This window comes from Engraulis encrasicolus, chromosome 16 (genome assembly GCF_034702125.1).
Source record: "Engraulis encrasicolus isolate BLACKSEA-1 chromosome 16, IST_EnEncr_1.0, whole genome shotgun sequence".
Classification (NCBI taxonomy): domain Eukaryota; kingdom Metazoa; phylum Chordata; class Actinopteri; order Clupeiformes; family Engraulidae; genus Engraulis; species Engraulis encrasicolus.
In genome coordinates, this window is record NC_085872.1 from 22,580,020 (window position 1) to 22,594,392 (window position 14,373).

At 40.8% G+C, this 14,373-nt stretch overlaps 1 protein-coding gene across 1 annotated transcript in view; it reads right to left on the bottom strand.

The window, feature by feature from the left end:
• Nucleotides 1-511: 511 nt before the first annotated feature.
• The window catches only part of LOC134465377 (serine/threonine-protein phosphatase 2A regulatory subunit B'' subunit alpha-like), a 93,286-nt gene continuing 79,424 nt past the window's right edge, over nucleotides 512-14,373 (bottom strand). Inside the window, exons 7-15 of the mRNA XM_063219010.1 lie at nucleotides 9,784-9,858; nucleotides 7,917-8,003; nucleotides 6,774-6,930; nucleotides 6,578-6,626; nucleotides 5,880-5,969; nucleotides 5,043-5,218; nucleotides 4,438-4,556; nucleotides 4,034-4,140; nucleotides 512-3,294 (exon numbers count right to left, since the gene is read on the bottom strand). Coding sequence (XP_063075080.1) covers nucleotides 3,198-3,294; nucleotides 4,034-4,140; nucleotides 4,438-4,556; nucleotides 5,043-5,218; nucleotides 5,880-5,969; nucleotides 6,578-6,626; nucleotides 6,774-6,930; nucleotides 7,917-8,003; nucleotides 9,784-9,858 — 957 coding nt within the window. The 3' untranslated portion in view covers nucleotides 512-3,197. The remainder of the gene's footprint in view (nucleotides 3,295-4,033; nucleotides 4,141-4,437; nucleotides 4,557-5,042; nucleotides 5,219-5,879; nucleotides 5,970-6,577; nucleotides 6,627-6,773; nucleotides 6,931-7,916; nucleotides 8,004-9,783; nucleotides 9,859-14,373) is intronic.

Below are 14,373 nucleotides of genomic sequence, written 5' to 3' on the forward strand. Positions count from 1 at the left end.
GTCACTGAGCAAACCCCCAGACAGCCATAGCCTTAGGGCCACCAGACTGAAGACTGTAAACAGGCCTAGCCACTACTGACCTACCTTTTGACTCCCTTAAGTAACCCTTCCCCCAAACACACAAACACACACGCACGCACGCACACGCACACGCACACACACTTTCAGTTTAGCCAACTATGACCTCAGTCAGAACTAAAAAAAGTGTTCCGTATAAAACTGTCATGGTGTCTGTGTAGACAGACTGAAGTTAAGAATTACTTGAAAGTAATTTTTAATTACGTAGGTAATATTTTGAGAGACAAAGGGTGATGTATTATAATTGGTCTCAACAGACCATCCAACTCTGATGTCAACAAACTTCATCTGTTTGTGAAATGACAGCCTATCCATTGGTTTTACTGAGACTAATTAGTATTTTATTGTCACACAATAATGGTATAGCGAATATTATGAAAAATAACAATTCATTTTCAGGAGTGTATCTGAAAACAGTTGGGAGGCACCGATGTGTTGTTCTTATAGGTTTTTATTTAATTTAATACATTTGAAAGGGAAACAAACAAAGAAGGGAAGAAAGGAAAGAAAGAAAGCAAAAAAAAAAAATGAAAGTCATGCTAAGATATAAGAGCTGATTCATTAGAGCACTTCGGGAAGCTACTCGTCACTCCTCACCGTATGCAAGCAAGACATACAAACAGATGCAGGAAAAATAGTGGAAAATATACAAATAAAAAACCTCAAAAGGCAACGACAACACTCAAAAAAAGGATGCTGCTCAAAACAGATTCTATAGCTGCAAAGTGTTTTTTTTTACTACAGAGGGTGATATTTTGCATAGAGGAGCCTATGTGAGTGATGAACGTGATTATGGTGTTCAACTTTATTTTCAAGTCTTGATTTTGGCAGTGTTGTTTTTGTTGTTCTGATCAGCCTGATTGGTACAGCAGTTTTTTTTATTGCTTGGACAGCTTTGCAGACTACAAAGGAGAGCTAAAAAACACATTGCAAAGACATCGTAGTATCCAGTTTGATTGTCACCTTATAATGAATTTATACAAAATTCCCTCAAAAAAAAAACTGAAATAACAAAATTTAAACACAGATTCAGCTTACTGCACATAATATAACACTGGCAATCACAGACATGTCATAATTTAACATTTCTTTGCCACTCAGTGGCAGAGTTGATCACATGGGAAAAGAAAACAAAAAACAAAAACAAAGTAGACATTTACAGAGGCTATATAAAATAAATGTCCTATTATAGGGTCAAAAAATAATTCACTACAGTACACAGGCAGCTAGCTGGCTTGCAAAATCTATGCACTTTGCATATATGAATATATTACACTAATTACAAAAACACACATCACTGTGCAGACTGAAGATGTCCACTGGGATCAGCGCACAGAGAAAACGGCTGTTTGTCTGAGTACAAGACTGAAGGGAGCAACATCTGCCACAAATAGACACTCACAAAATGCAAAATGATGATCAAGGGACTGGGGCATGGACTGAAACCTCTGTGGTGAGAGCAGAGCACAAAATCAGATCATGCTGGCAGTTTGAGGCTGGCAACCTCTGCATCCTCCCTTGAGCTTTGTTTGGTTGGGAGTTCGGGGTGTCATTCACCATGGCAACAGGGGGGTGAACAGGAACTCTGCATGGGATTGGTGGCAAAGTGCAACGTCATTGTCGCACCGTTACAGGTAACTGTCACAGGCGGAACTAACTGACCGTGGGCACCTCTGGGGAAAAGGTAAGGAGATGGCCTTTGTCCATGTCCAATGACACCTGAAGCCTTAAGCCTGGTCATGCTTCAACAGCCATGTGACAACAATGTGACTGACTATGTGACCGTGGGAACCTCACTTGAGAGTTACGCACGGTAAGGGACGCCAGTCTTGATATTGTTTTTACCTCTAGTCTACACAGTTGTTTATCCAGCAGGACATTTTTTAATTAATTACACATAATTAATATTGCATTGGAAGTCCCACTGACCCCACATTACCTCACAGACAGCCTTTCTAACAACTAAGAATAAAAACCCCTAGCTGAGCATGGAGTTATGGTTGAAAGCAATACTAGCACTTGCAAAAACTTGCAACAAGCTTGAACTCATGGCTTGGAGAGTTAGAGACAGTACAGTAAATATTTTTTTGTCATACTAAGCCCTCAATCTACATGTGAAAATGTACACTCCGTACAGATAAACTGTATATAAAAGCCAATATACTGTTGCATGTGGAAATGTTTAGCCTTGCTCCTCACAAGCCTTCTCCCATAAGCGCTGTAAGTAAAAACAACTCCGTGACCTTGTACTGTAGCCTATTGCCTATGCAACCCATGTCCTGTTTCCACGCAGTACTACTGTTTACCACAGGGAGGCACTGTGTCTCACCAACTATCATAGTTGTTGAACAAAAGAGACATTGCCAACATTACATCATTAAAAAAATCAAACAAGAAACGCAAAGAAACAAAATCACATTCTTTCAGCATAACCTAAGCTATACATTTTCGAAACTGAATGCTGAAAAGAATTTAGTTTAGAAAATAATAAAGACAGATTTGTAAGTTACATTGAAAGTCAAGCTTTGTTGCAGCAACATTGGGCATGAGACAAGACAAACAAGAGTCCATCTCCATCTTAGTCTGTCTCCCTTGGTAACATGTGGCAGCTGAAGTCCTCATACTTCAAAGCCCAGTTTATAAGTCATTTTCTCACCAAAAAAAGAGAAAAGAACGAACAGTCTTGAAATGGATGGATGACATCTGCCGGCAGTTTGAAGTTTGGGGTTGGGGGGCTCAAAAAAATGTTTCACTAGAGAGGTGGAAAATGTGATTCGCCCTACACGTTAAGACATATTGCACATAAAAGAAGCCTTTTGGTTTAGAAATCAGCTCTACTGAACCCCTGTACATACACGCACACTGCTCACTCACGCGCACTCTCACAGACTCTCACGGGCACACACTTAACACACAGTTGTACATACATGTATATAGAAAAGTTCATTTCTTAATGCAGAAAAAGGCAGTATTTCCCTTTCAGTAGTAGAGAGGGCACGGATTGAGAAGCTCCCTCCCCCATCTCTTTGTCCCCCTTCCTCTCTCGCTCTCTCTGTCGATACATATCATATTATGTGTTGCTCCTGCAGATGAGAGCGCAAAAGTGCAGACTGAGATGCTCATGCAGAGAGGTCCGAGATGACCAGCTTGTCAATTTTATTCCCAATCTCGGTAGGGACGGTGAGCTCATCAGATTCATAGTCATCCTCAAATGACCTGGAGGAAGACAAAAGGGAGAGGAAACATTACCATGAGTGAATGGGGGTTCATCTGTAGTATATCCCCATGTCTATGTTTTTTTTTTCTTGATCACATCTCCACATAATGCACATGAATAAACTCTCAGCCTTGCTTCTCCTCTGACACCAGGCAGTAGTATCAGCTGTCCCAACCACTGGGGTCATCCAACAGTGAAAAAGCCCAGAGCGTTTCTCTTCCAAAATTCTCTTTGCAGACATTTCGTTTATGTTTTCACATCTGCATTTAGATCTCTACATCCAGCCTTTCCTATGTCAGTCTCCTAATCTCATGAGTATAACACAGAGACACTTTTTACATTTTACACAGCTTAAGGGTGTGTTCTACAGAGCTTTGATTGCTTTACATACATGTATAACGTCTAAAGCCGTGCCAGAAGTCAATACAAAATAGATTATATCTCCTCCTGCGGTATGCAATGTCAGACTGGCAAGTTTTCGTTTTTCATTTTTTTCTCAGTCATCAGTCCAAATATTGCAAGTATGGATTCAGTCTGCACTCGGGAGAGTCGTTTTTCTCCTGTTAATGATTCATTAATGTACCGTCTGACTTGTGAAGTTGAAGTAACATGAAAATGCTACCTACATAGTTTGGCTTCAACACATTACTGGATGTGGCTGGCATCAATACTGGTGTCACTGCAAATCACTAAGTTTGCACTGCAAGGTTTTTTTTTGTTCATTAGTAAGTCACTCACCCCTCCTGAAGCTGCTCATTGGCTGTCTCCTCTGCCACCAGGATCTCATACTCCTCTGAAGCATACTTGTCCCAGTCTGACGGTTCTGGACTGTCACTGTCCAGATCCTGAAATTGACACAGAACGAATACACAGACAAAAAAAACATTTTGATTTAAAAAAAAAACATTTTGATTAAAAAAAAAAACATTAAAAAAGTTGGGAAATTGACATTTTGTATTGGCCATTGCGTTGCATTGCAAAACACTTAATATAAGTTTTAAAAGGTATTTCATCAAAAATGGTGGATATGTCATTTTGCAACAAAACTCTTCATATGAAATGTCATCATGACTGAATTAATAAGTGGGCTCTCTTGGTGTCTTGAACATACAGTACATTGTTTTGTATCCTTCCACGCTCACCTTTTGCACCGCAAATGGATCTCTCTGCTCATGGTCCAGATATTTCTCAAGGTTGAAGAACGTGTCGAAGAATATGTGTGCCATCCTGCAGCGCTTCAGATCACGTAATGTTATTTTACCTGTGATTGAATGCGTATTGTCAGAAAAGAGGAAGACATTGAAATAGGATGAAAGAATAAAAGAAAGAAAAAAAGAAATCAACAGATCAACACTTAAATCAACAAACAAATAGAGAAAAAAAGAGAAATAGAGAAGGAAAGAACAATTAAAGGTACACTGTGCAAGATTTTAAGTTGTTTATTTCTAGAATTCATGCTACCCAATCACTAATGTTACCATTTTCATGAATACTTACCACCACCATCAAATTCTAAGTATTCATTATGACTGGAAAAATTGCACTTTTCATACATGAAAAGGGGGATCTTCTCCATGGTCTGCCATTTTGAATTTCCAGTAATAGCCATTTTTAGCTGCAAAAATGACTGTACTTGGGCCATACTAGAAAATATTAGTTTATTACTTAGTAAACTTTCATAAAAGTGACCATTTGACCATTTCCTGCACAGTGTCCCTTTAAGTCAACAAGAAACACAGCCACCAACCTTGGCACTCTGGCTTGACCAGGTCGAGCATCTGGCAGAGGAGGTCGTGGAAGGGGAGTGGCTCGATGCCCATGCCCTCCATGCGCTCGCACTGCTCCTCATAGAAATACTCCAGCTCGTACATGGACAGCACCCCGTCCCCATCCACATCCATGCAGCGGAACCAGTACTCCACGCTGCACAAGACACACACCACATGATAGCATGACATAACATGGAAGCTAGCTAGCACTCGTAGTAAATCACATGCTCATGGGGAAGAACATATAGTTTATAGCCCATGAGTCCCATTTCACTTTACGACTCCCCTCTCTGTCTGTCTGTCTGTCTGTCCTCAGTTATGCTGTCTAACTCTGCAAAATGTAACCTTGTTGTTTGTAGCCCCTTAATGCACGCTGTACCTCCAGTGGCCTGCTGTAATAGTCATTGAAACGTTAACTACCATAGTACTACAATACCATGGCATAACACAGGGCCTTTAGTAATGCACTACAGTACTACTTAGTTTTCGACACAGGGTGACTTGCCCGCCACTTTTTGCTTTACGATTGAGCTACGTCGTGCTCAAAACTTTTTTCATTACCAGCCAAAATGGCTATAGACGTTAATGTTACTAGTCAAACACACACTCATTAATGGGTCAAAGTGGCTATAACTTGGTCTTCTCTACCAGCCAAACTGAATTTTCACCAGCACTTGGCCAGCTGACTCGTGTTAATTTAGAACCTTGGTCGTGCCTATTCGAAAACCGGTGATTAAAGGACAAAGACACTGACATTTTGCACCAAACGGTGAGGAAAGGGGATCCAGTGCTGCGCAGTACAATGCCGCATTTACCTGGTTGCATTTTTCTTGTCCTCCTCAGAGATGAGGAACCAGACAAACTCGGCGTAACTCATCCGTCCTTCCCGCTGCACTGAGTTCCCTCTGAGGATATGTGGGGAAATAGATCAGCAATAGTCAATTTACTGAGAACATGCACACACAGCATAGTACATAGCCTTGGGAAGGAGTAGTCCTCCTTCTGATTCACCAAATCTAAACACAGAGTAGTAGAAGTAGAAGTACTGTTACAGATGTAATTCCAACTCTAGTAGTATGTTATTACAAAGTCTAAACCATGTAATATCATTACATTACATTACATTGCATTTGGCAGACGCTTTATAACCAAAGCGACTTTCAAAAGAGGACATAATCAAGCCAACATCACAAGCAAATACAAAGTGCACAGGAGATATACAGAACAACAAGTGCAGTTGCAAAGAGGGGTTAATTGTTTTTTTTTTGTTTTGTTTAAATATAAAGAGTAAATAACGAGTACACACACACACACAAACACACACTCACAAACTAAACTAAACTAAACTAAACATCATGTCAGGAGTCTGCCCTGGGGCAAGGCCAGTTATTGTGATATCATGCCACTAGTGTTGTAATTACATTATTAAGAGTACTTCTACTTCTACTTTATACAACTCTGTCTAAACATAGTTATCTGTGAAGTGTGTTCAGCAAAAAAAGTGCCCTCTCACCTTGTGACAGCTCCAGAGAACAGGCGCTCAATGATTCTGTTTGATGAGGCTGCAGAAAGATGTAAAACAAACATGTCCGTTGTGTCGCAGTTTGGGTAGTAATGAGGTCACAAAAGCTTTTTCAAGGAATAGAAAGGCATTCGTGGAGCAGTGTGCATTTTCTAGGCCGAGCAAGTGGCTTCTTTTTTTCACTCACCATGATCATTATATCTGGCCAAGTCCTTGGGGTCGATGAAGAGGTCATGGTCAGTGTCCAGCTCCCAGAATTTACAGTAGATGACATAGAAGTGTTCATAGGAGAAGTAGTCTGTGATCTGGTTGATGTCATCCTCCTCTTCCAACAGGGCAAGAGTCTAATAACAAAGAAAATCATTCATCATTTCAAGCCCTTCTGAACGCTTTTGCCATCACTAGAGCCATCCTGTGATGTCAGTCATGCTAATGTACAGTTTGCCTTGTGATGATTTCAAGTATTTTTTATTATTACCTCCGCCTCCGAATTTTGATGAAGTGTTGTGGAGTTGTTGGAAATGACAAAAGGAACAGTGATTAAATTGTGGTGGTGATCCAGGATTTAAAAAACAAAACAAAAAACAGTATGTTATAGACATAGGATTCCACCACGTGTAGATGTTATGGCATCAGTGAGCCCATGGACTTGGTGGAGGCTTGTACTCCCTGTGTGCTTCTCGTCACATATTTGAGTAATTGCTTATTGTCAATCAGTAAGTCAATCAGTAACTGTGGGCTAATTGAAGCAAGGAATAAATAAGAGTCTGTATGCAATAGCTGTAAGTTCACAAAATCATGTCTTCATGGAATTGCTGGAAGTGTTGTCAATGTCATTGCCATGTGTGATGTTGTGTATGGATGTATACTGTACAATTGAACTTCACTTCCCACAATGCCATGCGTTTAGGCGGGGGACATAATGCTGAGCTGAGCTCCCCCATTCAACGCTCTTCTGAACCAAAAGGACACTGAGGAAGCCTACTTGTATTATAATTACCGGTATGCAGTAGTTAACAAAGACCAGTTTAATGTCCGGCACCTTCATGTCCGTATCCATCTATGTGTCTTTCTCAAAGCCTAGGCCAGTGTCCTTCCAAGTGTATCAGCCTAATTAGTCCCAGTCCCAGTCCCAGTCCCAGTGATTGGATACCCTTTATTAGTCACATCCAGTGATTGGATATTCTGTATAGTTCACCAAAAAGTATCCAATCACTGGGCGTGACTAATTAGGCTGATACACTTGGAAGGACACTGGCCTAGGTTTTGAGAAAGACCCAAAGTGTATGCGTGCCCTCCCTGGGACACTACATGTGACGTCCTGGCTCACCTGCAGAAAGTTACTCCTCCTCAGCTCTGTCATGGTGATTCGACCCGTCCAGGAGCGGTTTACTGTGTAGAATATCCGCTGAATCACCTTTAACACACACAGAAATAAAGACAAGAGTGTTATGTTGTACAAGTTAGCTCTGTTGCTAAGGCCAGACGTAGTCAATCAATGTCCTCTTCTTCACAGTTGTCTCCATGGCTGCAAGAGTGATTATCTTTTACGACCTCATCAACTCATCGGAAAGAAGACATGGAGAGCTTGCAGATCCAAACAAACATGGTGAAATGGGGCAATCATTTATATGATGGACAAAGTCTGACAACTTGACAGACTTGTACATCAGACCTAATTGCTATTGTGGGGCACACACAAAGTACGGCACATAAAAACAAATTGTAGCATCATGGGACACCTTGAAATGTTAAATACAGTACTGCTTTCACTAATCTGGGACCCAACACATACATAAAGAAGACAGCTGTAATAATTATGAACCCCCATAAAGGACTTACGCCTTGACCCATTCAGCAAATCAGTGCACCCATGGCTTCTGAGCATAAGGTGAAAAGAAAAAAAAATCTCCTAGTGTCACACGCAGGCAGAGGAATGATCTTGTGTAACCTGCTCAGTCTCCGAGCCTGATTTGAGCTCGGGCCTAGCGCCTCTAGGGGGCGGCGTGATGACAATAGCCCCCAGGGTCCAGTTTCACAGAGCCGGGGCAGATTAGCCTGCGTTTCCTGGTAGACCTTCAGCTCCCCTCTGGAGGGGGCCGCGAGGGGCCCCTTCAGGGGTGCATGTAAGTGATGCTGGGGGAGAGGAAGCGACTAAATATGGGCGTGAGCGCAGGGGCCCGGGGAGGGGGGAGGGGGAGGGGGGGAGAGGAGCAGAGGGGCAGGCAGGCCCTACGGTGGTATCAGTATTTCCGTGATGTCAGGGCAAACTGACGCCATTCACTTTCAGCCCTGGACACAACCCCCTCCCCTTCCTTTCCTTCCCATCCACTCCCCCTACCACCGTCCCTGTCCCACTGAGCACATGTTGCGGCTGCACCTCGTGAGACAGACAGACAGACAGGCAGGCAGGGAGTCTGACATACAGACAGACAGACAGACAGGCGGACGGACGGACGGACAAGAATGGACCTGTTCAAGTCCCGGCGTGTGGGTACTATTCCGCAACATGCCAAGAACAGATCCGGCACACTGCATGTGCACTGCATGTAATTACACATGATTAAATAGTAACCTGAAATCTAAAAATGTCCTTGCTCTGCAAAATAACAGCTTTCACAATATGAAATGCTACACTGCTGAGAGTCTGCAAGCATATAATAAACACAAACAAATATTGCCAAAAGGCTTTTTGAGGCAGTGCTACTATGTCACTGGGTTTGACGTTGAAAATACTGCAGATGGAAAAAGATTCTTAGAATCCTGGTTTGATTCTTTTCTTCGTGTGAGTTACACAAATTGCCAAACAACATTTCTTAAACAGTGACTTTTTGTTCTAATAACATAGAATGTTTGGACATTCACATACCTAAGACATCCAGGACATATGAGAGCCAACACTACCCATGACTGGAGTGGAAATACCGGGAACAGAAGTGTCAGTCATAGTAGGCATTTTATGGGTGATGTATTACTCTTGGACGGCCAAATGACGTGTATCCGGCTCTCTGCCACTATGTTCAATGCCTCAACTAGCAGGTGCAGATTGTTGTGAGAGATCTTTGGCTCTTTCTTTATAACATTACCATTTGTGGGATTTTATCTTACGGTAATGTTTCTGTGAGAGCTAATCCTCAAGAGCCCCAGAAGTGCTTTGGCAGCATCTAATATACCTAATCTTTCAGTTTGACACTTACTGTTGTAATGTACCGCGAATGGAATTCGGGTGCATCTTTTAAAAAGGTCAGCCCAGGATGAGTGTCCACAATATCCTGAAAGAAAAACATAAAAAAACATGTTGGTGTTGTGGTGGATAAAAAGGCTCTCCAAGCAACATAAAATGACCGTATATGACGGAATGGTTTAAGATAAAGTGTATCCGCGATACAGAATGTACGCTAATATCCACTTGCCTATCAGATTGAAATAAAACAAGGTGTTCATTCATGCAATCTTACTACAGCAGAGCACATCCCTTCTTCCTATCTGGATATTTCATTTTAACATATCATATGTCAGAGGCCAGCACCTCCAACAAATCAAGAAATCTGATCTGAGGATCTCCAATTTATCTGGGCGTTGGCAAACCATTTCTCTGAGAACTCTAATGAAGACGCATGTCGAAACGTTAGTCTTACTGCACTGAAAAAATAAAATAACAGAAAATAGACATCTGTGTGATTCTCACGAAACGTGCAACAAAGGTGTTTTGACAACCATTTTTTCAAAATGCTTTTTTGGTTGAATTTCTTTTTGAATCAGTTACATCAAAGTGTACAGTTACTAAGCACAATAATATCAACTTACCTGACAACTTTTTAAAACACATTTTTTAACGTTTTATAGGTCCATGTCTGCTAAAATGCTCATTACCGCAATTTTTTTCTTTCATGAAATGTATTAGGACACTTAATTGTTCTAACAGTTGTGTTCATTGAATATTGATAGTTGTACTAGGGGCTACATAAAACACTCAAAAAAGTTTTTTTTCTTATTATTTTAGTTTAAGAATTTTACCATTTTACCTCATTACCGCAATAGGATCATTTGTTTTCCTCTTTAATTTTAGAGTAAATCAGTAAAAACCTACAATTTCGGTCCAAAAATATACTGAAGTGAAAGAAACATGAAAGGTACTGTGTTCATAAAAAAATATACATGAATACAGTTTTCCTTTAGTACTTTTTTTTCCAATTAAGTGCTCATTTCGGTAATGAGGGATATGTTTCGGTAATGAGAATGAGTTTTCGGTAATGAGAATAAGGAGAAATAAATTGAACTAAAGCCAAATATTAGTAAATGATGTGTTATTTGTTATTATTATTAGCACAACGACAGAGCCTCCAGGGCAGAACTAATCAAATGACACCTAATAAGATGATAAATATATTCTATATAAAACCATTCATTAAGCTACTGAAGGATATTGGGATTCAAGACTTAACCCAGCCAAATATGACACATTTTGTAAAGGAATCTTAGAAAATACATTTGCAATACAATTAAGTTATATTCAGGGGAACTAGAGAAGGTGGGGTCTGTTTTAAAGGTGGCTGCCTTCAATATAGGCCTAAAGTGCTGGGGGAAATCCTAGTTTGTTTTATTAGTACGGCTCTCTGAGAACTTTTACGGCCCTCGGATGAATTTGAAGAGGCCCCTCGAATGAAAAAGGCTCCCCACCCCTGCAGTAGGTGAATAGGCGAGGCCCCTCCTGGGCACCAAAGTAACATCATAGTACAAGGGGTGAAGGCCAAGGGGTGCACTCTGAAGTTAAGAAAGCCCATTGGGAAACTCCCATTGTCATTGTGACACAGCACTCCACAGCACACAAGTGAACACTGCACACTGCACACAACGAAATTGCATTTATGCCTCACCCGTGCAAGGGGGCAGCCCTCAGTGGTGCCCCATGGGGAGCAGTGCGGTGGGACGGTACCATGCTCAGGGTACCTCAGTCATGGAGGAGGATGGGGGAGAGCACTGGTTGATTACTCCCCCCACCAACCTGGCAGGTCGGGAGTCGAACCGGCAACCTCTGGGATGGAAGTCTGACGCCCTAACCGCTCACCCATGACTGCCCTTTATAGTTATAGTTATAGTTATAGTTCTTCCATCATCAAAACACCGGAGGGTAGCCACCTGATGACCCCAATTAAGCGCATACATCCCACTCCTCATCCCCACCCTGAATATGATATCACAACTCACCACTGATCTCTCCAGCCAAAAATCTATAGTGGACCAGAAATCTAAATCTGTTATGAGAAAGGAAATCATGTCGCAGTGCGAGGTCGTGCACTGGACTTTTTTTCTGACTCGGCGCGCACCGGCAACTAGGAAGTAGGAAGTAGAAGGAACAGGAGATGACTAGAGTAGGTTGTATGGTATGCCGGTTCGGTAGACCTTGATTTTAGGGTCACAGTTCGGTACATTTTCGGTACAGTATCACCATAATACTGTCCGGACCAAAGCCGGAATTCACTATGAACGTTATGTGTTATGAAATATCACTGAACACCACTAACTGTTTGAGTTGCACATTGCACACTAATGGCAGTCAGGGCATCAGACTCCCGATTCCTGACCCGGCAATTGATCTCCCCCATCCTCCTCCATGACTGAGGTACCCTGAGCATGGTACTGCTCCCGTTCGGGCGCTATTGGGGATGAGGCATAAATGCGGGTGAGGCATAACTACCATTCTGTTGTGTGCAATGTGCAGTGTTCATGTGTGTGCTGTGGAGCGCTGGATCATGACAATGGGAGTTGTAGTTTCCCAAGTGGGCTTTCACTTCACTCACATTTTTTAAAAAGAAAAAGTGTTGGTTTTCAGGACAATATCAGACATGCCCATAATTAGTATAGGGTGCATGAAAAATAAAATTAAAACGTTGCAAAATCCTGCTCTTCTCTTGCAGTATTGTTCCTTTGAACTACCCTAACTTCCTTTTCATTTTCTAGCATGTTTGATACTTGTCAAAAGGTGGCACAATAGACTTGGAATTTTGAATTGCTGTTAATGGGCATTTTCAGCTAAATCAGTGCAAAGTGCATTTTGAGGCTGTTTTGATCCCGTTACCTTTCCACTTACTCAGGACATCAAGAACTCACAGCATGACTAAAAGATGGGTACATGGGTGTTTGAGCATGGCTTAAGGATCAGAGTATGGGGGCTGAAACCTTCCTAAAGGCTGCAAAAAACATGCATGAGGAGTTTCTAATTTGGGAAAGGCAACTAGAGCATTCCTCCAAATGATTCTTCTTACTAGTTTTGATTGAAATATTCTAAAAACTACTTCTAGCTGAATTCGCTAAATAGGCCTATTCACTGCTATTTCAAATGCCAAGCCTTTTGTGCCACCCTTTAACAATGATCAAATTGGATCCAAAACTTAGATTTTGGAAGGAAGTCAAGTTAGTAAAAATGATACATACTCTAACCCACTAGGGTATGACAACCAAACACAGGAAGCAAAAAAATCTGTCAATCTCTGGAAAAGCACATGGACTTGAAGTGAGTCGATTTTGTCTCCCAACTTGTTCCCTTTTTGCCATCTACGCAATCTGACAACTTCACTGCGAGTGCTGGGTTCGTTGTTTGCCATTGCCTTTGCATTGGGTGACATCACTAGGCAGTTTGATTTTTTTTTTGCATCAAAGGACCACATTTCGAGGGTGGAATATTGATTCATGGATTGGCATATGAGCAAGAATTAAGTTGCTACTTGCTCTCAATGAACTTTCACAACAGGGTTTCTGGCCCATAGTCGATTGTTGTTCTTCCAAGGGTGGGACAAAATATAAATGTCACCACAACATTTGCCAGAAAGGATGAGAACAGAAAAAATGGTCTATGAACAACACCTGTATGACCACTCAATTTAGCTTATGTAATGTATGGGGCGATGATCACTTTTACAGACAAACCCCCATTAGAGCTATTGCATATGTTAGGCATTTACTTTTGCTTTGTTTACTTACAATATTGTATATCGAATATTGATTCAATACAATTGCATATTTTAACCCGAAATGGATGCAATGTAAGTGCTTTAACTGTAATTAAGTGAAATAGTGACAATATTTATACTGCAAAAATATAATTTGTATTTAAGGTTGCAGTTGCATGTTTAAAAATGTAAATAAATAAAAAGCGAAATGGATATATGTCATGAAAATATATTCTAAATGTAAATCACCATAGAGTCTCATTACCGAAATTGACAATCCTCATTACCGAAAGGTACTTAAAACATTGCGGTAATGAGAATGTGTATTGCGGTAATGAGATGGCTCAGCACAATAATGCTAACTGTAACTTGAGTAATTATGACATAGCTAATTCATGACCATTGTTGAATTCTGAAAAGGAATACCCTATTACAAAGCAAGTTTAAAATGAAAAAATCTTTTTCATTTTGAAATATTGACTAATTTCGGTAATGAGAACCACTTTTGTCGTATTTGCATATTTTTGAGACAAATTGTGACATTTTACAGGCACAAACAATAAGGCTGACTAATCATGTAGCCATCTTGAATCTCCTGTCGGTACACATCAATTGTAGGTAGTTTCAGCTCATATTGAAATTCTGATGGCTTTTAATTGTAGCTCTGAAATATATTGCGGTAATGAGAAGAAAAACTTGGGGACACGATCTTTTCTTGACATATTCATTAGTGTTCATTATTTAATTTGCCAACAAGGAACACTTAATGAAACTTCAGACATAGACCAACGCTCTTGTAGTGTCATTTACGTATTTTAATTTTTTTTATTATGTTTT